Here is a 26,614-nt window from a genome sequence, read left to right on the forward strand (position 1 = left end):
CCATAAGCATGAAGAGAGGAGTAGAACAATAAACATGAACATCGAGAAACCATGAGACAAGAGACATAAATTAGGCCTCAGGCCAAGGCAAAACCCACAAGGGGAAAACCCAAAAAATATTCCTTATATGAGAGAGAGAGACTTCAAATTACATTGGTACACTAGAAATAACAATAGTAGGAAGATGGCCAAACCAGTAACCAAGTTCATGATCAAATGCCAAGGCAAAAACCAAGCTCTTGGCCCTCCTTGTAATTCTGTTGGATCAGAGATGCAAAAGACAAAGTTTTTGATATGTCTAAATGAGGAGCAAATCTCTCTTATTTATAGACTTGAGGAGGGGTTGAATGGGTGCCTCTTGGGGGCCCAACCGACCTACAATAATATGAAGCCGACTTTAAAATATTTTGGAGGCAAATTATAAATTCAAATTTTCAAATTCTTCACATGATGAAAATACCGACCATGGCTACTATATTTCCAACACTCCCTCTTAGCTAGGGAGGTACTTTTCATTCTCTCTTTCTAGATCAATCTTCCCAACCAATCATAGGTCTCACAACCCTCAGCCTAAGGAAGAGATCACAAACGCAAATCTCTCTCTCTTTGTCAGGATCAATCTCCCCGACCAATCATAGTTCTCACAACCCACAACATAAGGGAGAGATCATCAGTGTCATCATAAGGAAATATACATAACATCCAACTCATTTTAATGCATCTCCTCGCCCACAAGGTCTCACAACGCACAACCTAAGGGAGGAATCACCAAATCAATTCATCTCCCCCGACCATAAGGTCTCACAACACACAACCTAAGGGAGGAGTCAAGTCAATGCATATCCTAGACCACAAGGTCTCACAACACACAACCTACAGGAGGAATCATCAATGCATCTCCCATACCAAGGTCTCACAACACACAACCTACAGGAGGAATCATGATGTTATGTAATCAATGCTCCCTCTCAAGGGATTCTTAGCCATTCCAATTTCTTCACATAAACATCATCAACTAGTTCAATAGCAAAAATGTAGACATGGTGGATCTCAGTACTATATCAAACATTTCAGCAAACAACAACATTCATGTGTTCGTTCAACTTCAACCGGGGATTCTCATAGAGGCAATCATCATCACTAAACAACAAGTGGCTTCTCATAGAAGCAATTATCAATAACAATGATTGAATTCAAAAAAAATAAGTGGCTTCCCATAGAAACAAATGTCAACAACTTGCTATCTGGCATAGGATCAAATAGATCAACAACCAAATTTACAAATCAACTACATTCAACAGGACCATCGATGTTATTTAGACCGACACAACACATAGAGTACATGTCTAGACAAAGTCAATTCCATGCATTAGGTGTTTCAACGAGCCAATCAAAGGAATTCATCGAATCAACAGTAGAGTCTCACAACTTCAAATTTATCATTAAGCAAGTGTTCATGGACTTGCAGTCCATCATGTCACAACCTCAACAGGGTTTTGTCATAGTTCTTCAATCAACACCCTCTTATACTAGACGAAGAGGACCTCAGCCCTTGTCATATCATCAATCACGGGCTCAACTTCATCATATTCAAGTCAACATTGTTCTTCAAAACTTCAAGCCATCTTTATCTTAGAGGTTACATAGATCAGAAACGTGCTTCAATCAAGTTGATCTTGTTTGCTCCTTCTGAGTCCAAAGCCCATCTAATCACGAGTCTTCTTGGCACATTGTTCTTCCATTCATTTCCAATGATTTCACACCTTGGCGATTTTCATTATGTCCTTGCAATCCTTGCTAGGAGGTCATGGAAGAACAAATACAACCAAGCAAGATATACAAAGAAAAGAGACACTCATAAAGTAACAACAATAGAAACAATAAGGAAAGTACTTATCTCTTGAGAATGTGACAACTCCCTCTTGATCTTAGTCTTCTTGGGTCCAATCAACCTTGTTCAACTCATCAAGGAGTTATTCTCATCCATATCATCATCATCAAGGAATCCACATCATCATCATCATCAAGGAGTATTCATCATCAACAAGTCTACAACATCATCATTGAGTCCACATCATCATTATCAACAAGTCCACATCATCAAGAAATCCATATCATCATTAAGAAGTCCACATCATTGAGGAGTTCATTATCATCATTAAGAAGTCTACATCATCATCAAGGAATCCACATCTTTTAGTGTCGATTTAAAAATAAAACAAAGTACAAGATACTTATCTTTTAGAGAACTTGTTAGCTCCTCTTAATCCTTAGCTTTCTTAGTGTTGAAATATGTAACTAGGTTCGATCTTCATAAATGTATTTGAGTCACAATGAAATGTATTTATCAAAAGAATGAAGAAAATATTTTTATTATTATTATCATGACTTATTAAAGCATGGGTTTCATGCTTGGGTCATCTTGTTTTAGGTCAAAGTCCCCATTGAGGACTTATAGGATTTATTCTCAGTCATTAGAGTCAGTGGACTTATAGGATTTATTCTCAGCCATTAGAGTCAGTGTCCATTAAAAGAGACCCTTTTTGGGCTTTTGAATCATGTAAAATTAATTAATATTGAGTCAAATATGCTATTTGTCCCCTCCACACCAAGTTGGCCTCAAAGAGATCAAGTCGGTTTCAAGAAGGACAATTCGACCTGACTGGAAGCCTATATATACAAGGCAATTCAAATTCATTTGGAGCAATTCACACTCTCTCTCATAGTTCGATATCCTGAAGTTGGAAGCTGAGAAGTGCAAAGTTAGAAAAGAGTTGGAAGAAGGTTGGAAAAGGGTGCAAAGTTTGGAGGGAAGAAAGAGGACATCAAGATCAAAATTTTGAGCCATCTATCTCTCACATCAGAGGGGTATCTAGGGAGATCGAAGTTTTTCTTTGTCTAGTCAAAGCCGTTGTTGCTGGGTCAAAGTTGCTACTACAAATTTATGCTGCTAGGTCAAAGTTGCTTTTGAAGGGCTATTATCTGCAAGAAGGATTGAGGGTTGACTTGGTGTGGAGGAAGTCTTTGTTTAAGTCAAGAGTCTTGGATTATCTCGAGAAACTATTGAAGGAAGAATTGTTGACTGGGTTTTCCCCTAGATAGGGGTTTTGCCCTGGCTGTCCGCCTACATTTGTTGTCCTTGTGCTATTGTTTTGGTAATTTCATGATGAGCTGAAAGATAAAAGAAGAACATAAAGATAAAAATCACAAGTAATTATCTATATAAGAAAATCTTTCTGCCTTTCTGATTTTCTAACATGGCATAGTGTTTGAACTCATGGCAATGGAAGCACTTGATCTTACTTAGATCCTTCTTCTTCTTCTCGCCCTTCCGACTGGACTGAACCTCTCCTTGGCCCTTCTTGCCCTTGGCTCTGCTACCTTTGCCTACTAGGGCAAAGTTCTACTAGTCCTTTGTTAGAGCTTCTTTACTAGCTCTCGTCCCTCTGGATTTCTTCTTGAACGTAGTCATTCCATAACCTTTCCCAACTAGGAATATTCTCTTTGCCACTTATTGCATCCTGGAAACTATACCAAGATTTATGAAGTCCCAGAAGTGCAAGAATAAGAAGGTCACTATTTGCTACAGTCACGCCCACTCACCTAGCTCATCTTGAACCTGAGTGAACTTTAAAAGATATGTCACAATGGGCTCTCCTTTGCTCATCCAGATACTTCTTAGCTTCTCCTTGAGAGCAAGGTTCCTGACATCACTGGAACTTTGATACAGATCTAAGATGGCTTTAAACATCTCATATGTTGTCTTCTTCTCATGGAGATGAGGGATAATATGATCTTTGATCCCCTCAAGAATGATCCTCCTTGCCTTGGTATCATTCTTGTTATGCTGGATCAATTGTTGGGCATCTTGAGGTGGAGCTATTGCTTGCTTCACAAACTTGAGCACCCCACTGTCTTCCAACACCACTGATATCCTCTCCTTCCATGAGCATAAATTCGAGGCTACCTCTCAAATATGATCTGACCTTAGTCCTTGGAACACCATATTGCTATCCAAATAACTGCTCTACTCTTCAAACTCTAGCGCAAGCCTTCTGCTTGATCTACACTGTACACTAACTGGTCAATCTGGTGCTGGTCTTTATATTGATTCATGCTCTGATACCATATTAAATTTCCATGAAACTCTGCAACTACTTAGTGAATTACTGAAAATTGAAATCTAGTTAACTTTCACCAAGATACAGAGCTTCTTAACAACTTATAAGTAGCAAAATAAAAACACATGCACAAATCGACACACTTATTTTACTCAGGAAACCCAATAGGGAAAACCTGCTTGCTTGATGTGGCTATTTTATTGATTGTTCTTGAGCACTTGGATCTATTACATAGCAATTTGTCTCTTTGAGAAAGCGGTCTGCTTCTCTCACAAATCTTAGCTGGCCTTGATCCTGCTTGATCTCGATCCTCTAGCGCACAATTGTTCCTTTGTTGCCTCCTTGACTTGCTCTACAAAACCTGCTCTCTTTTGATTGATCTCTATGCACTAGAGGCTTTGAATCCTTGAGCACTAGGTCCCTATTTCCTAGCGCACATCAACCTCTATTCTCTAGCACAGTTCAATTCCTATTTTATAGGGAAAATCTCGATTTCCTTGCGCACAACTGACCTTCTATTTCTTAGGACCCAACTCCTCTTCTTTGCGCACTTGTTCCTCGTATTTCTTAGGAAACAATTCTTGCGCTCTCCACAATTAAGGTTCTCTCACAAACTCGTGAGCTCTATCTTGTCATACAAACCTTTGTGCACAAAACTACTGACTAATCCTTGTACCTTTGTCCTTCCTTTACAGGCCCAATTCAAACATACAAGGAGACCCAGTTCAAATTTAGAACTAGAGTTTTGATTGACAAGTTAATTGAGATTGATACTCTTTCTCTCTCCAATCAACACTGGAGTTCTTAACTTGTCCTTCAATCAAGACTGAAGACTAACTTGCTCTAATTGAACTTCTAATTGCCACCTGGTTCTGTAGTCAAACTGATGAAGACTCCACTTAACTGAAGCTCCAACTCTTCGCATGTTAACTTGATGATTATTCCTATAAACTGGAAATAACTTGTCCCAAATGAAGTCTAACTCATGTGGACAATTCGAGATCTTTGTTGGCTAAGGCACAAGCCATAAGACCTTTCTCGCTACATTTTCAACATAATTCACAAATATGTGTATGTGTGTATTAAGTTGTAGACTAATATCCCTATTTACACTTCTAGAATTGTAATTTAATTATCAATAATTATTAATAAATGGATGGTAAGGATTTAGCCTCTATAGAATATTCATAGAATATTTTTAGTAGTTATGACTGATAAACATGGATAGGCATCAAAACACTTACCTCATGTTACATCTCACATTGCCAATATTTAAAAAATAAATAAAAACTAACTAAATTGTAACTTTATCTTTTTAATATTTCTTCTTAATTTTCCCTAAAAAATCATAATTTTGTAGGGCTGCAGTAGGCTGCAGAGGGGCATTTGAGAGGTTCTGTTATGTTCTATAGTAGTCAAGACCAAGGAGGAGGGCTGGACGAAGTCTATACAGGAGTTCTGTTAAAGCAGCAAGGTTGTTAGGGCCAACTGTGGTTGTTGGAGCTAGGCCGAGGCTTACACTAGCAGTAAAGGGCTACCCAAAAGGCTGCTAAAGGCATATCGAGAGTACAACAAGGGTTGGTTAAGGCCGTGGAAGGCTACAACCAAGAAGGCAAAGACTATGGATGCTCTGGAAGCTAGCCGTGGGCACAAGAAGGGTTGCTTAGGGTTGTGGAAGACAAGCTGAGTTGTTAGGATTGGCTAAAGCATCTAAGGTAGGTCTGGACCAGTGAAGCATGACCCTTATAAGACCCTTCAAGACTTGCGGGTCTTGACGTGTCATATGCCGAAACGAGTCACTCTTATAGAACCCGCACATGAGTCCCTTATTCGCGCTGACTTGCATAAGACTCGCATATGACTTGTATCAAACTCGTATAGACCCGTCCCTGGCAACAAATTTTGATATATATATATATATTTATTTGTTTTTTTTTTTTTTTCCAAGTCTTATACGGGTCATTCCCAATTCTTATACGAGTCGCTAAGTCAATAGCCAAACGAGTCTTATATGAGTACGGGTTGTGCAACATTGGTTTGGACAGACCTAACAGAGGTCTAGGACTCTAGACGCTAGATAGAGCTAGCAGAGGTCAGTGTGGTGGCCAAGGGCAAGACAACAAGATAAAGGGTTGAAGGAAGTAGTCTGTTAGCCAAAGGAGGGACTAACAATAAGGTATTTAGTGTCGGTTTAGTACAGGTGGCTAAAGGAGTAGCCTACCTGTGAGCAATGTTTGATAGTAATGTAAAGGGAGCTGATCGCTATGTGAAGATTGGAGGCAAAAGACAAACAGGAAATAATGGACAAGAGGGCTAAAAGGGATGATTGCTAAGAAGGGTCAACCAACAAGTCAAGTTATTTGTCTTTGTATTTTTGTGGGCAATTGAGGGTCTAAAGGATTAGACCTCAGCTCTAGTTGTTGTATACTATGTATACTAGTTTGTATTAGGGTGTGTAAAGGGCCATGATCCCTGGTACGAGAGCCCTATGATTTTCTTGTTGATGGACTAATGAGAAAAGTTTTGGGCCTGTATATCTTGTGTAACTGCTGATATGTTCCGCAAAGTTGTTCATTGTTGAGCACTCCTAGTGTGCTTATATGCTAGTATAGTCATAGACCGGCCCTAGGGTGCAAGGGAATTTCGACAAATCCCACCAACATGCAAAATTCAATGTTTCTTTAAAAGGGTTTGACCAAAAACACTGGCAATTAATGGTAATGTTAAATTCTTAAAGTAAAAATTGAGTACCAAATTGGCCCTACTTAGCTGAGTTTGTACCAACTTGGCTGAGTAGGAACTAGACCTCACCAACATGCAAAATTACATTTTCTTTAAAAGGTTTTGACCAAAAACTCTGGCAATTAATGGTAATGTTAAATTCTCAAACTAAAAGTTGACATTTCTTTATTCTTTCTACAAAGGAAAGATAAAGGAAATGTCAATTTTTATTGAAATTTGTATCATTACCATTGATTGTGTCAAGATGTTTGATAGTGGTTTCAACCTCATCAAACTTCACATGGAGAAAGTAGAGTTTCATATCCTATTCAAAATTCAGTAGACTTAACAGTTTTTAGGATTGATAGGATTGCGACATTTTCATTGGATTCTATCACATATGAGAGTATGTGATTGGCATTTAATCATGAGCACCAAGTTCTTTATGTACCTTGATGTGAGTTGTATTGATTGGTGGAATCCTTTGTCATGGCCATTGCAAAAATGTGTTGATTTTTGGGTAGTTGTAAGAGTTATTCCCTAGCTACACAAGTCGGCCAAGAAAGGAAATTAAAACTAATTTAAAGTGCTCAAGTCGGCTTCACAATGTGAATGGGTGTGACCCATGGTCAAAACCCACCTCCTATGAACACTATAAATAGAAATTCAACCTCCAACATTTGGACAATTTAGATCACTCAACATCATCTATTCTTTTGTTCACACGTGCGAGTGAAGGAGGAGGATTTCTGAGGTTGACCAAGTATAGAAGTTGCCTATTGACCAACATTGACCGAGTTTGTTTTGCCATTGTTTGACCGAGTTTTTTTGGCTGCTGTTTCACTGAATTTTTGGATAAGTTTGACCGTGGAAGGAAGATTGTTTTGACCAAGTTTTCAGGGTATTTTGATTGCAGAGTAGAGGTCGAGTTGACTACAGTTTGACTATAGAACAAAGGCTGAGTTAACTGCAGAACAGGGCTGCAGTCAACCACATTCAACTATAGTTGATTGCAGTTGACCACAAGAAGGACCTTTGACCTATGTTGACTTCTTTGCTTTGACCAGAGTTTGACCAAGTTTTTTGGGAAGTTTGATCAAGCTTTTTTTGGGTAGTTTGATTGAGTTTTATAGGTAGTTTTACTGAATTTTCTGGGCAGTTTGATTGAACTAATCTGTTGTTGCAGAAAGCGAACTTCGACCTGTTTGACCAGGTTTGACTAGTGCTGTGATTTTGGTTTGGGTTGACCAAGTTTGACTAGTGCTGTGATTTTGGTTTGGGTTGACCAAGTTTGACTTGAAAATATTAGATTGTACTTTTTCTGAACTGAATAATTTCTCCTAGAAAATATTTTTGGGTTTTCTCCCGAGTTTGGGTTTCGCAGGGCAAAATTTTGGTGTTTATTGTGCATGGCTATTCTATTGTGATCTTTATTGTTTCTATTGCATTTACAGTTGATTTTTCTGAGTGTAATTGCTTAATGATAGTCTGGAATGTGCTACCGTAATATAATATATCATTGGAAGTAATTATCAATTGCATAAATTTGTGCTTGTTTAATTAGCACTAGAAAATCAACATGGTTTTAGAGCCAATGTGAAGAAAGGCCATTGAGATCACCCCTTGAAGGCACCAATTTTGCAATCTGATCTTCGATCAGATGGCTCCCTCTATCAAGCTTGAAGATAGGCTGGAAGGTGCGACTAATTTTAGGGTTGGAGTACCAGAATAGGTCTCATTCTTGAAGAGAATGATGTCATAGAATATGTGGAAGGCAAGATTATTGAACCTATGAGGGAAAAGCCAAGTATAAGAAAAATTGGGCCTGTTCTCTAGAGTGAGAGGGAGCTACGAAGAAAGCCTCCCTCACCTAATTTTTGTATAAAGCAATAAATTCCAGTGATGAGATTCATAGGTGGTCAATGATCTTCAAAGGTTTGAGATGATATGATGGCATCCTGTAATGGATCAATGTCAAATTCTTTTCAAGGGACAATGATTGGTTCCATGACTATAGTGGGATAATTTGCACATGACAAGTTTGTTGGACTTGCAAAGGGTGTTGATGAAATTTGAAAGTCTTAGGGTTTGTAAACCCTAGAAGTCTAGAAGGATATGACTTGTATTGAAGTCTTGGTCCCATTAGTTTGTGAAACCATAAAACAAGACCTAGAATGCTGAATGCTAGTGGAGTTTGTACTTGGTTCATCTTCTTGTTAGCATGAAGATGTCTTAGCTTGCAGTTGAGCCTTTGGTGTGGCTAGATAACTTGAGGATGAAGAAACCCTAACTCATACAATTCATGCAAGGAAGGAAAGGAAAATAACATGCATTAGTAGCTGATGATGAGGACAAGGATGAAAATTTCTAGCTTGATGAGATTGTAGATGGATTTCAGTGATTTTTGCAAGAAGGCAAGGATCAAGAGGGAGTTGACAATTCCCTACAATCCTTAGATCAAAAGATAAGTACTTCATATCTTTCTTCCTTGATTATTATTACTTTATTTTTGGTCAACCTCTTGTCTTTGTATCTTTTGCTTGGTTATAATTGTTTCTTCCATGGCCTCCTAATGAGGTTTGTAGGTACATCGTGAAGGCTACCAAGGCAATGATTTTGGCAGCAGATGGAAGCATTGGGAAGAACAAAGCAAAGTTTGTGGCAAGAGGATTCTCCAGGATTGAACATAAACTCAGCAAGAGTGATTTGTGTTCAAGAGGGAGAAATTGTACGAACATCTAGAATCGTGCCAGATGTCCTGAAGAGCTTCTAGTTCAGAGGGAGCAAACAATCAACTAGAGTGGAAGGATGCAACCTACTGGAGATCCAATGGGTCTCTCATGATGATGAGGAACAAGAGGCTTCTGAGGATGTGGGTTCATGTCCTTCTATACCCGTGGAACATCCTTTAGATCATCATGAGGAACCAAAAGGGCCCATTGAACTAGTGGACCCACCTAGGGTCATTGTTTCAAAATCCAAGAAGAGGTCAACATAGTTTCATAGTACATTGCAAGATCAGAGGGACATGTAGCTCTCCGTGGCACTTTTAGGGAAAGCAAACGTCCTAAGAATTACTCAGGATATGCAACATTGATGAGTCACATCATTGATTCCGAGCCATCCAACTATGAGAAAATAGCAGGCCAACAAGTTTGGAAGGATGCCATATTGGAGGAATATCAGTCCATCATGAAGAATGATGTATGGGAAATTGTGTCGAGACCTGAGGGGAAGTCAGTGGTGACTTCCAAGTGGATTTACAAGATGAAGCATGTGGTAGATGGCAACATAAAGAAGTACAACGCAAGAGGGTTCTCCTAGAAAGAGAGAGAGGACTATGAAGAGACATTTGCTCCAGTTGCTAAGTACACTTCTATTAGAACTATTGTTTCTATTGCTTCTATTATGGGTTGGAAATTTCATTAGATGGATGTGAATACCACTTTCCTTGGTGGAGTAATTGAGGAAGAAGTGTACATAGAACACCCCTAGGGCTTTGAGGTACATGCGAGAGAGTCTTATGTTTGCAGACTGAAGAAGGCTTTGTATGGACACAAGCAGGCACCTTAGGCTTCGTATTCTTGGATTGATGGATACCTGATGAGTCTTGGTTTCACCAAGAGTGATGCCGATCCTAATCTTTACTACAAGTTGTTAAATGTGAGCCTATGATCTTGTTGTTATATGTTGATGATTTGTTTCTAACAAGAGAAAAAAATCTCATTGATTAGTGTAAGAACTCTGAGTTCTAGATGAAGGATCTAGGTTTGATGCATTACTTCTTGGGATTAGAAGTCTGGCAAAAGCTGGGTGAGGTCTTCTTTGGTCAAGGGACGTATATTATTAAGATCCTTCAAAGATTTGGATGATGGACTACAAGTCCATGGCCACTCCCATGGTGACCAATTTGAAGAAGCTAAGAGGCTTTGACTCAAATTTGGTGGATCCTTCTATGTATCGATAGTTGATAAGATCCTTGATGTATTTGGTTAATACCAGACCTGATATTTGCATTGCATTGAGCACTCTGAGCCAGTTCCTGGTGGAACTGTGGTATGTACATTGGATTGCGACAAAGCATGTGTTGAGATATCTGTGTAGTACAATCAATTATGGTTTGAGTTATGTCTCAAATGGTGAAGTACAATTGCAGGGAATCAGGATACACAAATTTTGATTGGGTAGGAAGTGCCGAAGATAGGAAGAGCACATCAGGATGTTGCTTCAATTTGGGTTCGGCTATGATATCCTAGATGACTAGGAAGCAAAACTCTAGAGGCTAAATTTATTGCAGCTAGTTTGGTGAGATGTGAAGCAATATGGCTTCGGAAGCTACTCATAGGATTGTTTGATCAGGTGTTGGAGATGACCATGATACATTGTGACAATCAAAGTTGTGTGAAGCTTTCAGAAAGTCTAGTTTTCCATGACAAGTCAAAGAACATTAAGGTCAAGTACCATTGCATCCAAGACATGGTACAGAAGGGAGTAGTGAGGCACTAATACATTTTTACAGATGAGTAGTTTGCTAGCATTCTCACAAAGCCTCTGTTTTGGATGAAGTTTGTCTACTTCAGGGACGAGCTTGGAGTGGTTGGGAATGCCTCCCTCGTTGAGAGGGAGCAATGATGTTGTAGCATCAGGTAGACATTCTCCCTAGGTCAAAGGTATTGATTGGTTGCCATGTAATGTGGGTAGGGAGAATGGCCCAGATAGTATTAGGGCCCAGAATGCTCCCTCAGTCAAAAGGTTTTGACCATAATGCCAAGGGTTACTTGGTTAGTGGGTAGAGTGAGTGCCCCAAAACATCAGGTAAATATTTTTACCATTCAAGTGCCATGTGACAACATGGGGGGAATGGTAAATTGGCCCAGGGTTTCACCATTGGTCGGGGAGAATTAACCTTGTTTCAAGTGACGACTTGGTTAGTGACCTAGGACTAGTTTTGTTTTACCTCGGTCAAGGGTACCTGGCCATATCACTAAAGGGTCTTTGGCTAGTGGGTGACTAGATCCTTTGCATGATGCTAATGTAGGATGCTTTCCACATGGTTCTAGAATCGAACATGAATTGGATGGATACATTAACATAGCAGGCTCATTCAATCTTTTCTTGGGATGGAGAAATTTTTCAGTAAAGTGGACATCTAAGGAAGTCAAGGTGAATACCTCCCTAGCTAAGAGGGAGTGTTGATTTTTGGTAGCTGCTGGAGGTATTCCCCAGCTACACAAGTCGGCCAAGAAAGGAAATTAAATTTAATTTTAAAGTGCTCAAGTCGGCCCCAATTGGTCAAGTTGGCCCCACCATGTGAATGGGTGTGACCCTTGGTCAAAACCCACCTCTTTTGACCACTATAAATACAAATTCAACCTCCAACATTTGGACAATTCAGATCACTCAACATCATCTGTTCTTTTGTTCACACGTGCGAGTTAAGGAGGATTTTTGAGGTTGACCAAGCATAGAAGTTGCCTATTGACCAGCATTGACCGAGTCTGTTCTGCCACTGCTTGATTGAGTTTTTCTGGCTGTTGTTTGGCCGGATTTTTGCACAATTTTGACCGTGGAAGGAAGAATTTGCCATGGTTGCCCAGATACCTCCAGGGGAGAGGTGGAGTGATCTAGAACTGTAGTTCGAGAGAACTGCAGATGTGGAGGATCCCTGAGGAGTCCACCTCTTGGATTAATACCTTGCTACGGGAGCCCAGATCAGATGTATCAGGATGAACCTGTGTCAGTTGGTGCAGAGTGCCAGAGTGACAGTCGTAGTGGCTAGGAGCGCCATAGACTGAGCAATGCAAAGCAGAGTTAGCAGCGGTGCAATTGGCACAATGTAGAGTCGACAACAACACAGAGGCTTCAAGGGCCAATGTAGAGACTAGTAGCAGCCAGAACTCCAGCAACAGATGTATCATGCTAAACACTTGTTAAGTAATTTTGGATGCTTTTCGTTGTTGATGCAGTAGCAACAACAGTTGGAGAAGGTTGTAGTGTAGATGCAATGTTGGCAGTGGCAGTGCCAGCAGCAGCACATATGTAGAACTTATGAGGGTTGCAGTACAGATGCAGTGTTGGCAGTGGCCGTGTTAGCAGTAGTACAAATGCAACATTTGCGTAGTAGTTGGTGGGTAGCGATGTCAAACATCAACAACGCAGAGGGAGATGTTACAGAGAAGGGTGATGCTTCAGCAGGTTGCATTACTAGAGCACATTCCTCACTAAGAGGGAGTGTTGATTTTTGGTAGCATCGGATGTGCTCTAAGCCTCAAAATTTGCAGGGAGGCTTGGACACATGTATTCCACAATACCCAGAAATCGTTTTGGGAAATTCCACCCAAGACAATTTTATTAAAATAATTAATTATTTTTAATGGGTGCCTAAGTCTAAACTTAGGAAATTAAAATAATTAAAGAGTATTAATCAAACTGTGGGTGAAACTTCTAGAAGAAGACGAGGATCAAGCCAAAATGATCTGAGCCATTGATTAGAATTTAATCTGGGCCATTGGTTCTCAATGAGAAGATTAGAAGAGGAGGCTTGATGGGCATTTGGAAGACACATCGAAGAGAGATCAAGAGATCGAATTTCTCAGAGAGGGCAGCACAACAGTTGCTAGAGAATTGATTGAGGAGATTTCTTGCAGTGAGGGGTAGGGATAGTTCCGGTTGGAGAATTTCCTGATTCGGGAATACATCGCAGAGGAGGAAGAGAGAGATCCGGAAGAGGTAGCGTAGAGGCTATGCTAGGCAACGTAGCCTAACGCAAAAGCTGTGCAAATCCTGAGAGGATATCTGTATTTTGTTGGAGAGGTCGAGTTTTGAAGCCAGGGTGTGAGACCGGGAGGGAAGAAATTGAAGTCTCAGAGGCAAATCGATTAGCAGAAGGAGTGACGCAACCCCCATAAGCTGTGATGCAGGGCCTACGCAATGACTGCGCAGAGGCAACAAGGGACTAGATATTCTGTGACTGGATCAGTCAAGATCACTAGTGATAGTGTGAGGTATATCTCACTCATCTCTCTGTCAGTCATATTCTCTGTAATGGATAGCCAACAATGCATCCAAAGATTGTATTGAGAAAACTACTGCTTAATAATACAAATCCTCAGTTGCTGCACTGGTTTTCCGGCATTTGGTTTTTCTGGGGACATTTGCCCAAAAATAATGGTGTAATGTGTTGTGTATTTCTTTCTTGCTCAGTTTCTTGTTTCCGCATATAATTTTTAAATGGTGAAGGCTGCAGTGTATTAGTTTTGGTATTTGCTGTAGGATGCAGTAAATAATTTGTTCAGCAATTAAAAAATAGGAGGAACTTAATCAGTGGCTGCAGTAGAAATTTGAGCTACCAAATTTTCGCATGCGTTGGAGTTGAGGGAAGAAATTTGTTTCAGAGTGAATATATGTCATAGAAATATGGGATATGCCTCCTTTTTGACCAGGTGAGATGATTGTCCATTATAATGATTAGAGAGTTCCAAGAATCCATCCTAACAAATCGATGCCTCTGTAAACTTGTTTTGTGAATATTTCATGACTGATGTCAGCTTCAGTTATGGTGTCTCTGTTTTTCTTATCATCTCCAACCACATAGCTAGCTCGCCTCCTGAAGTGAGGGAGTAAAAACTCTCAGCCTTAGCTCCAATCATTTGTTACTACCTTATTTGCAAGTGGTTGTATTCTCGAAATATATTTTCTCCATTTTTTACTTCCAGTAAGCATTATAATTTATTGCATTTGATTGTATATTGCTTCTGGATGAATATATAGATTAAACTAGATTGCATTTAATGGATTCATTCGTTTGTCATTTGAGGTGAAATGAAAAGCCCTTATATGGTGTTTTACCATATTGCTTGTTGGGTCAGTGTGCGATATTTAGTTACTAAGTTTTATCATTTGGTGGTATTAAATAAAAGAATCTACAATATGCACACCTGTTAATGGTATTGAAAAATTTGTGATGTATATCTAGTTTTAAAACCAGCTTCCATAAATAGACTTAATAAATTATTATTGTTTGTTTTTTCAATATTTAAGTGGATGCGAAGCCTAAGTATATGGTAAACTGTCTGATAATTAGCAAAATATTATTATCCTTATGCAGTGCTTCTACTGATGTTTTGGGACTTGCATTTAAGCAGACAAACATGCCTGAATATCGAGGTCCAGAGAAGATTGTTATTAGGCGATACAGTGATTTTGTCTGGTTGCATGAGCGACTGGCAGAAAAGAACAAGGGGATTTTTATTCCACCTCTTCCAGAGAAAAGTGCTGTAGGTAAGTACATTCTGCTCTATCAATTTATGGACGGAAACATAATTTGTGCTTCTGCTCTATCTCTCTTTCTCTATCTCTCCATAAAACATTTAAATGTTTAAAAGGCTAAAATTGGAATATGATAAAATACAGAACTATGAACGTAGAATGTACATTAAAATTAAATTGTAGATCACTATTAGCTATGATAACCACAACGTTGTGATTACAATTCTAGTTTGACATTCATGAATTCACTTTCAAAATTTCAGATTCAACGATTCAAACTTCAACACTTGTATTATGATTTTAGATTTATGGATAACTATGAAACATGCTTAATAGCATTCACCCGCAAGTCATGTGATTGGTTACTAATTTTTAATTTGTCACTCTCAAGTTGTCTTTCACCTATTGGATTCATAGCTTTAGGTAGCTCCACAAAGCCACCTAATTGGATGTCATCCTCCACCCACATCATCATCTGTAAATTGTCTCATTTCTTAGAAGGACTTCCCCTATACTCTCAGTCTTTCCAAACAAGAAGACTGCATGTACTATTAATGTAAACAATGTATTCTAAGTTCTCATTCCTATTGTAAGTTGAGGAATAGGCTACTTGTGAGAGTAACCCTATTCCAAATGCATGTAGCTTGCTCTTGTGCATGCAAACCATCAATTCAACAATAGTATATGGATGTTTTCCATGATGCCTATCACACAAAGCCTCAATTGTGCTAAAGAAATGGCACATGTGATTATTGGGCAGATTGAGTTTACATGAGGGATGCTTATTTTGAATTTGGATCTTCTTTATTGCTGTGTGAATGCGTCATGATCTTTCTATAGGAGGCCTCTTCTTTGTTTACTCAATCTTGTACCATTCTAGGTCGTAACAACAATGATAGGAGTTGAACCCATAATTACAAGCATTTTTTCTTGTAACTACATGGGCCAGCCCCATAACACCTTGTTACATGGTCAATTCACTGGTTTTGTGAACTTTTGGGGTTACCTCTGAAAGTGTTTACACCATCTTTGGCATGCGCTTCATAAGATTTGGGGTGCATGGTGTATGATTAGTCCTTGGATGTCTATGATGGATTTGCACATTGGAAGTGGTTTACTTAGTGGTTGCTTGACCTTAGTAGGATGTTTGCATGACATCCTTTCTTGGAGAATTGGAGATTTTTAGATAGCTTGGGACATTCTTTATGTCGGCCACATATAGATTGGCTGGTTGCTTGAAAGGGCACCCTACATTGGAGGAGTGTTTGGCATTTTGGCAAGCATCCAAGCTACCCCATGCATCCAAGTGGCCCCATGTTGTTTGGCATTCTGGAGGGAGGGTGTTGAGCCCTAGACAACATTGGGTTGCTTGGATGCTTGCATGGAGGCATGGAGTTAATTTGGGGATGGTTGTGTTGTGAGAGTGTTCATGCAGGTGGAGTGGATTCAGTGGACCACATGGCTTAGGAGGAGTGTTGGAATCCTTCGGAGAATTGTAGGAACATTGGAAACATCTCAGGGAACACCTTTGCATTCGAGGCATATGACCACCTTGGAGCTTGTCCTTGGACTTTGGAGTGTAGAGCTTTACATGTGAGCCTACAAGTTTTTGTAGTAGGTTACTTTTAAGGTTTTAGGTCCACACTTGTATTGTCGGCTTCCTCTCATATATATAGACGAAGGAGAGAGCCCTATTATCATCATTGCACTGTTTTCTTTGTACTTGTCTTGTTGAATTCAAGCGCTAGGATTCATGAGGAAACCCTTGAAGTTATGAAGCCTAGATAGGATGTTTGTGTTGGGAGCTTGCTCTTGTGAGATGCCTAGCTTTGTTCTTGTGAGCTAGACATTGGAATGATCTCATTGTGAATTATCACTTCATCGTCGTGTTAGAGATTTGAGGAGAAGAGCACAGTAGTCTCTCACTAATTCTTTGTACTTCATCTTTGTATATTAACTCTCTTGTCTCGGAGGTGATATGGCTTTTGGGAGTTTTTGGAGCATCTTGAATAGTAGGTTACGGTTTCATACTTGGAGACATTGGAACTAGGGTTTTGTTAGTAAAATCGAGGTTGTGCTTGTTGAAGTTTAGAAGAGGAGATGTCTTGCCAAGGAGGCTTGTCAGTTTTGATGCAAGCTTGTGGAGTATCTTTGGTGGAGCTAGGGGTTTTTTGGTTTTTCCTACATAGGGTTTTGGAGAGCTAGAGGATTGTACTAGCCTTGGGATGAGGCTATGTTATGTACATGAACATCATCTCTATATACATATAAAGTTTTAACAGTCTAAAATTGTCTTATTCCAGATGTGATTTTCAACTATCTTTATCTTCATGGTTTGGTAATTTCCAGCATTTATATGTGTTGCTGATTTGCATAAGTTAAGGCTGAAATTGTTAAGGGTGCATTAATCTTGAAGAAGATAGGGTAGTTGTACTGCTGTAATTTATGTTCTCATAAAGTGATTTTCGGTTCTGGTTAATGCATATGATAATATTGCGTTAGAGGGCTAAAACTTGTTGACACACTGTTGGTATCTTATCTTTTGGATTGCCTTGTTGATTGGGGTTGTTAAAAGTTGATATATTGGCTGCTGTTACTTCTGTTTTTATCATATTTCATGACATCCTCAATGCTGAAAATACATGGCGTAAAGATCTGGGAAACCTTGAGGAAAGCGGTGAAATTTCTTAAGTTGCATTAATTGCCTTAGATCTAGAAATATCTAAAGTTTCAGTCTGTAGTAAGGCGTTAGCCCTTTGGGTTACTCCAAAAGTGTTTACACCATGTTTGGTGGTGTTTCATGAGATTTGGTGTACATGGTGTATGGTAATCCCCTATATAGTTTGAGGTGGATTTGCACATGGGAGATGGTCCATGACAAATTTGCACATTGGAGGTAACTTACTAAGTGGTTCCTTGACCTCATCTGGGTGTTTTCTTGGTATTCTTCTATTTGCTGGAGTTCTCTTGTAGCTTGGATGACATCATGATGGCTATGTTACCCACCACTAGTGGGTGACCCCATAGGAGAAATTTTCTCCTAGATTTGTCATCAGTTGATAGCCAGCACCCCTAACATCCACTAGTGTAGCCTATATCGTGCCAGATACCTCCGCTCCTTGAGCCAGTCATATGTCCCCTCGCCATTTGTCGAGATTGTATCTTTGAAGGTGGGCCATCCAATCCTAAAGGTATGATTGTTCATTATGCAATCTAGTGTTTATGCTTGTTTTTCTTGGACACACTTGGGTATGGATTATTTGGTGACTGGGAAGGAGGAAGGTTTTTGATTGTAGTCTTGTTCCCTTACCTTAATTTTGGGGGGGGGTTAATCCTCAACCCTAGTCTCGTGGGCTCTTCCCTACTGGTTTATAGCTTTAGGATGAACAATACTAGGTGTTAGAAAGTTAGAAAGGCAGAAAGATTTTCTTACATTGAGAATTACTTGTGATATTCTTGTAGTCTTATTATCTTTTCTTTATGTTCTTCTTTTATCTTCTTTTCATCAAGCAATTATCAAATCAAAACATGAAGATCAACAACACAAGATATAGGCACTCATCCAGGGCTAAAACCCCTCTATAGGGGAAAACCCAGTCAAACTCTTCCACTAGTAAATCAAATTGAGATAGACCAAGACCTTAGACCAAACCAAAAGACCTTCCTTCTCCATCAAGTCAGCCTTCCAAGACGATTCTATAAACTTCAGTAGTCTCCTCTTGTCTATCAGCTTCATCCCAGTAACAACCCAGAATTTCGGCCCCCCAGCGTCCAGAATTTTGACCCTACTGCAGATTTGAAATTTTGGCCTCCCCAACAACTTCAAAATTTCACACATGTGAGTCAAAAGAGAGAAAATTTGACTTCCTTTTGCTTGAAAAAGACTCCCTTCTCCTTCGCTAGGTTTTCGTCTCCTTTCTTAGGGTTTTCGCTCTCTTTTCTCCCTCTAGTTATTGTAGATCGAACTTGCTTGAGATATGTTCCAAACGAGGTCTAGTTGTTGCCTTTATATAGTGGATTCTGCCTCCTGATTAGGTTGACTTGATGGAGGAGGCCTAAAAGACCTAATATACATGAAAATAAATTTCTTCTTTGATAGATAAAGAAATGTTATCAGAGCCGAAATGGTGGTCGAACCGAAAAACCTTGTGGACTGGGAACTGGTCGGAACTGGTAAAAAACTGGAAGGAAAACCAGTTTACCAAAAACACCAAAAATATTCATATTTTAAAGAAAAACATATATATTCATGTGCATCCATATGAATCCAAACCATTTATACACAAATATGTGTAAGTTCTCATTTATATAGCATGTAAGGGTGCACATAACCAAAATAGCATCGAGTGCAATCCATCTATGAACAGAAAATACATCAACAAATAGGCTCTAGATGGCCTCTAGAATCCAAAAAAATTCATGCGACAACAAATGCCTACATATCATCAAAATCATTGCCTATATTGGGGCCTTCGCCATCACTATAACCATTTAGGCATTAAAATAAGATAGAAAAAAACGTAGCATGTCATGTCAAGATTTTGTTTGAGTGATGGGTACATTTTTAGTAGAGTCATGATAGAGGAGTTTGACAAACAATGACACTAACATCAAAGTACACAGAGGGCTTGGTGCTCTTTATTAAATACTAGTTCCATACCGTCGTACATGACAAAATCCAATGGAAACATTACAATCCCCCCAATCCTGAAAAAACTATTAAGTTTGCTGGATTTTGAGTGAAATTTAAAATTCTACTTTCTCCATATGAAATCCAATGAGGTTGCAACCACTCTCAAACATCCTAAGTCATTTCATGGTAATGTTAAAAATTTAAGTAAAAGGATGAAAATGAAAATTTAAGGAAAATGTCACCATGACCATGAATTGAATAACAATATAAGGGCCATAGGCTTGAATATTAGGCTAGCTTAAGGGAGAGTAAGAAGTGGGGTAACCAACTAAAAAAAAGCAATTTTTTTTTTTTTTTTTGCACAAAACTGGTCTTGAACCAGCCGGTTCTGGTGCGGAGGCCCAATTCAAATCGGTTTTGGGCCAAAAACATCCAGACCGGTCGGTTCCACTGGTTCTAGTTCGGTGCTGATAACATTGAGATAAAGCCTAAGAAGCGTCTTTTACATAATGACAAGGGCAAGGACTCTTGACACAAATCATAGAAGCCTCTACAATGGAGGCCTTGGCCTAAAAATCATTGACCCAAGAATGAAACTCATGCTTTAGTAAGTCAATTTCTTTTATAATGAAATTTCCTTTTTCTTTCTTTTGATAAATACATTACATCATGATTCAATTACAATTATGAAGACCGACAATAGTTACATTTTTCAACACTTGGGAAGCCCTGATTTTGGTAGCACGGTCTCGTTTTCCCGTTCCACATTTTTCACTCCCCTCCACACGTTACATGCCCTATTTCATCATCGTCCCTCTTTGGGTCCACAAGGCTTTGGTACTCCCTTCCCCTTGTCCTCATGTTTGGGTCGGGTTTGGAACGATGCCCTGGAGGTTGATGCAGCTAAAAAAAAAGAAAAAACATAATATTTGCACATACAAAAGGAAATAATACTAGAAAATGCAAAAGATGGCTAGGACAATAAAATTTAGCATGTGGGCAAAAGCCAAACATGAACTCTACCCCCTGTCATATTGGCCATCACCCTAGTTCCTAGGGCCCCTATGAGTGCCCTCTGCATCATTAAGAAACCCATGTATGTCCCAACCCTTGGTGGGCGATGAACTACCCCACCTTAAGGGGGTAATCATTGCTATATCATACACATCATGCTCTCATCGCCTAGAGCCCCAAGTAATGCAATAAATGAAAAATCAATAAAAGGTGAAAGGAAAGAGCATAAGGGTAGAAAAGCAAAGGCCAAAGTAACTCATGTACCACAATTGCTCCCTCCTACATTCATACACCTAAGTATGTGGACACCCCTCATCATTACCACCCTTGAGCCCAATTATTTGGCCTTGAGACCCTCGTGTCCCAATCCACCTCATCACTATCCACATGACACCTACCTCTTGAGCTTGGACATGTCCTTCCCTTTAGGGGATGGGAACACCTAATAGGGTGCTTTATTAACTACTACCAAGGGAGGTAACACCACTACATGCTCAAAGCCCCAAATCTGAAAGGGAAACCTGCTATGAAGTTGCCATTTTTGCATTTGATTAACAAGCTTATTCACTCAATTGCACTGATGAGTTATTGTATTTGAAGGTGAGGAGACGTGTTGGATCTTATATAGGATTTGTAGGTGGTTTCATGTTGGGCTTGGCCTCCTTATACAAGATCCAAGCCCACTAGAGGATCATATTGATACTTGTAGGGGAAACCTTGAGAGCCATGGGTTTCCATCATGTGTCAAAGCATTATCTCATGCCATGGGCAGCCACAAGACCTTCAAGAGCTTGTTCATTGCCCACATTATATGTGAGATGATGCACTTGGACCGACAGTGCCCCCCAACCGGCTTAGCATTGTATACAGGTTTGGCAGTTGATCCGAGGCACAAAGGAGGTTTGTCTCATCCTTGAGACACGAGAGGGCGAGCATTATCTTTTTTGCCCTCATTTGGAGCAGTTTACATGCTTATTTTACATTGGAAAGACCCATGGGACCACTACTTGTGCCCCAGAGCCACTTTGGAGCACTACATGATGTTTTACTTGGAAATCAAGGGGCCACTCCTTTGACCATCATTCATGGAGCCCTCTTCTTCATCATGGCACTTGAGGACTCGATTAGGCCTTCCAACGACCCTCCTACACCATTGCTACATCATTTCGGCTTCATTTTGGATGGCTTATCTTACACTTTATGAGCTATTTGGTGGGCTTGTCACCAAAGTGATGTTATTTTGCACATTAAAATATTTTTAGGGGCATCTTAGGCTAATTCGAACTCTTAGAGGCTCATATAAATAGAGTTAAGCCTCATTTGTATCAATCATCATCACCACACTTGGATATCTCTCTCTTGAGAAATTCACACTTTTCATTGGATGTCTATTGGAGCTCTTTTGATGCATTTCAATATTTTTGGGAGCTGAAATCTTATTCTTTCTTGGAGCCGCTATTTTGATCTTGGATTGGATATATCTCTTGCTATCTTGTAAGTAGTTTTGTTGAATTTTTTATGTAATAATGTCTAATGTGTGGAAATCTTGCAACTAGCTAGTTTTTTTTGTGCCCTAATTATTGAATATCATTGAAAAGGTTGTTAGATTGCAAATTTGTGCATGTTACTCATTGAATGGCAAGTAGATGAATGTTCCTAGTGGTTTAAAACTTGTTTTTCTTCCATAAAAGTCCATAGATCTCGGGTGGGTAAATGCTAAAGAGTGATACCTAGGGCATCACAATTTAGCCTCCAAATTTTAGCCAGATTTCAAATCACATAGACTCCATAGCCCAAGGGAAAGGCACTAGTCCAAGAAAAATTGGTGGTCACCCTTCTTTTACCTCTCTTTTTCTCCTCCTATTTTTTTCATTGTCTCCTAGATGTCCTAGCTAGGGTTGCATGTGAATTCCATTAGGGGAGGACTTTTTCTATTCCAATTGGACAAGGTGTTGTGCTTGTGTCTCGTCTGAAAATCCACAAAGTTTCATACAATTCACACAGTTCATTTGAGAGAAAACTCAAGCCCTAGCTTGGACTTTGAAAGACCATCTTGAATTTCATAGTGAGAGGCCTTCTTGAGGGTTTTTGCACAGTGTTTGATGGAATAAATCACTTTGAAACCCTTTCCCTACACTAGCTTGACCTAGTGAGCTCCTTGGAGGGTCTCCTCCCACAATAATCCATAAGCCCTAGGTTTTGTGTGGTCCCATTTTAGGCTTCTCAAGAATAGCGAACGTGTTTTTAGAGGCATATAATCATCATACAAAGCTTCTTGAGAGGCCTTAATAATCTTGGAGCCTTGACCTTAGGCATCCTTGTCATTATCGAATATCCTTAACCCTAGGTCTAGGTCTGTTCACAAGTCTTTCTTTGAGAGTCCTTAGCTTGAAGCATTGAGCCTTAATTGAGCCTCTCCTTTGAATGGGCCTTGGAAATCACATCATACGTTGTCATTGATTCTATAATTATTAGTGATTTTCTCATATCGGGACTCCTCCCATTAGTGAAAGTCCATAAAGAGCAGGGGACCCTTGCTAGATTGTGTGACAATAGGCTACGAGGAGATGATTGCTTGCTTGGAGAATGTCCTCCTTGGGAGGAGGAGAGTTGGGCATCTTGGAGGAGGGTGCAACACCCTTGACAACATGGGGTTGCTTGGATTCATGTATGGAGGCTTGGAGTTGTCTCGAGGGAGCCTAGGTTGATGTAGGGGGAGTGGACCTAGTGGAGTACATGGTTTAGGAGCAATGGAGTCCATATGGGTTTGTGATGAAGAAGTGGGGACACATCTTGTGTAGCTACATCAAACTTGGAGCTCTTATTGTGTATGACATCACTGTTGAGCTGGACATGTGTACCTTTGAAGTGTAGTGCTCTACTTGTGAGAGCTTACATGTGATTATTGTGGGTTGCTTGTAAGGGCATTAGCCCACATATGTATTGTTGGCCTCCCTTACCTCTCATATATATTGGAAGGAGAGAGTCCTTGACTCACTCAATTCATTCTTGTGATTAGATATGTGACTAGGAGGAGCGCATAAATCATTCTCTCATGTATTTTCCCATGTACCTGATCTCTCTCTCACTTTGGGAGTTGCTCAGGTTTCTTCAGCTTGTTGCAGCAACTTGAAGACTAGGGTTAAGGTCTTATTCATTGAAGATTTGAAAATTAGGGTTTTGAGATGAAACCCTATGTTGTACTTGTAGAAATGAAGAAGAGTAGACGCCTTGCCTTGGAGGACTTGTTTGAGTGATTCATGCTTGTTTGATGTCCTTAGTTGAACTAAGGTTTTCTTGGTTTTCCCTAGTGAAGTTTTTGGAGAGCTAGTGGATTGTATTAGCCTCGTGATAAGGATATGGCATGTACATAAACTTCAGCTTATGCATATTAATTAAGTTTCTAGCTGTCCAATACTTACGTAAATTTTAGATTTGATTTTTAGCCACCTATGTTTTCCATGGTTTGTGATTTCTAGCTATGTCTTGCTACTTTGACATAAGTAAATGGTAGTTATCTTAATGTTGCAATTTCCACACACCCCAGGTCTGGTCTATGCCTTGGATAGGAACATAAACACATTGAAGATGCCCAACCAAAAACAATTCTGCACAATGGAATATAACAACAATGATATCAATAACAATACACAAGATTTATGGCCCAAAACACGTTTCTTATTAGTCCCTCACTAAGAAAACCTTAGGGCTCCTGTACTAAGGATCATGGTCCTTTACAATCCTTAATACAATGCTATAATACAAGATATACAAGTCTTAACTTCGATCAATACAACTAGGGCTAAGGCCAATTCCTTTAGATCGTCATTTGCCCAACACAAAGATACAGTCAACTGTCCTTTGCCTACAAAAATACAACCAACAAGAACCTTGACTCACTTGGGATGTTCCTTTAGCCCACAGTCCTCATGCCAACCATGCTGTAGCCCTCAATCAACCTTCCTTCGTTGTTATAGTCTTCTTTTGTCTACAGGGTATGCTCCTTTAGACCTCTGTCCACTTGCTGTTCTTGCTATCAACCTTACCGGTCCTTTGGTAGGCCTCCTTAGTAGCCCAACCTCCAAACCAGCCTCTGTCGACCCTTGTCTAGACCTCAACCAACTCTCTTTTGCTACTTCAGTTAGGCCTAAACCTGTTACGAGTACCAAAAGAGGGCTTGGTTTGCCCTTCATCAATAATGACCTATTCCTTTAGGCCTCAAATTTTTCCTAACCAAGCTGGGGCAAACTCTAATACCACTTGTAGCAGTCCACAATAGCCTCAACCTCCTCTGTTTTGTCCTCGATCCAGGGTTTTGGATGGGACCCGCCATAACAGGGCTTCCTCAGCCCTCATAAGTCTGCGGTTTACCTACAACTAGATTGCGACCTCCTTTACTAGCCCTCGGTAGTGCATCCTACAGCTCCTCGACCTCCTACTTGTGGCACTCTACAGTCTTAACCAAACCCCTTGTCTAACCTCAATCACTTTTCTTAGCACATGGCCTCCCTGTTCCAACCCTAAAAACTTCTATTAGGTTTGTTCTTCCTTCAGCAAACCGTTGACATGCTATCTAGGCCTTAGTCCACCCTCGACCTAACCTCTTTAGGTCTTAGCCTCACTTCCCTAGCTTTTGGCACCTGCAACCCTTCTTCAGTCCTCTAACCAGTAAACAAATTCCCTACAAAACCACAAAACATAGTCTTCCTTGAGCTGTCCTCTGCCTCCTTGTTGAGATAACACCTAGACTTGGCCTCCTCTAGCTAGTTGTGACTTCTCTACTGCTGTTTGGGCTAAGTCCTTTTAGCCTCCTCTAACCAAGTTATGTCCTTCTCACTTGCGTATGCTCTATTCTTTCCTTTGGCTTATATTTATAGTTGTTGATAGGTCACTTATGGAACCCCTTGGTCCTTCAAGGTGTTACCAACTCAACCTCAACCAATAATTAAAATATCAAATTCACTTTCTTGGGTTCGAAGTCCACTCCTTTGGGTCAAAACCCCAAACTTTGGGTGCTTTACAAAGCCCCCAAAGGATTTTCCACTTTGAAATACCTTTAGAGCTACTAAATTTCAACACTCGCTTTAGTGAGGAAGGTGTTTCCACCACTCTCTGGAAGTGGCCCTGCCTCCAAATCTGATCTGCAACCACGTCCTTCTGAAAGACTTGGATCTTCGAAGATACCATACTCCTAGAGACCTCCAACTCCATGACTTTTCCTTACATGGTCATGACTTTCCTTGCATGTGCCACGACTTCTTTTTACATGTTCATGACTTCTATTGCATGGTTCATGACTATCCTTGCATGTACCATGAATTTCCTTACGTGCACCATGAATTCCTTGCATGGTCTACGACTTTCCTTGCACGCACCACAACTGTCCTCACATGGTCTGTGACTTTCCTTGCATGTCCTGGAAGATTCCACTCTATTGCTTGAATCTTGAAGGTTAGATTTTCACTGGGTCGCTGACTCTCCTTCGCAGTGTCTCTCTGAAGGCAGACTCCCTCTAAGCCTACGCAACCTTCCCTTGGCTCACTTTGCATTTACTCCTGGAAAATGCTACAACTGAATTTGCGTCCTTTCAAGGTCCATCTCAAGTTGCGGATGAACATTGGGCTTAGCCACTCTTGAGCACCGAAACTCCACACTGCAAGTGTCCTCATTCACTTGGGTTAAACACCTCATATGCACATGGCTTCGCTACCAGATGTGCAACTCTGCAACCCAATGAAGATACTATCTCATGATCAACCCGCCATCCCCATAGAGCTACCACGTTCATGCCGAAGCACTCCCTCCAAGGCACTTGAACTGTCTCAACATACTTTGACAAGTCAACAAATATCCATCA

At 40.0% G+C, this 26,614-nt stretch overlaps 1 protein-coding gene across 1 annotated transcript in view; it reads left to right on the forward strand.

The window, feature by feature from the left end:
• SNX1 (sorting nexin 1) overlaps nt 1–26,614 on the forward strand; it is a 153,463-nt gene that overhangs the window by 19,440 nt on the left and 107,409 nt on the right. The window contains exon 3 of the mRNA XM_089378626.1: nt 14,987–15,122. Coding sequence (XP_089234752.1) covers nt 14,987–15,122 — 136 coding nt within the window. The remainder of the gene's footprint in view (nt 1–14,986; nt 15,123–26,614) is intronic.

This window comes from Pinus tabuliformis, chromosome J (genome assembly GCF_031772625.1).
Source record: "Pinus tabuliformis cultivar Carrire ecotype Pingquan chromosome J, CPIR1, whole genome shotgun sequence".
Taxonomy (NCBI): Eukaryota; Viridiplantae; Streptophyta; class Pinopsida; order Pinales; family Pinaceae; genus Pinus; species Pinus tabuliformis.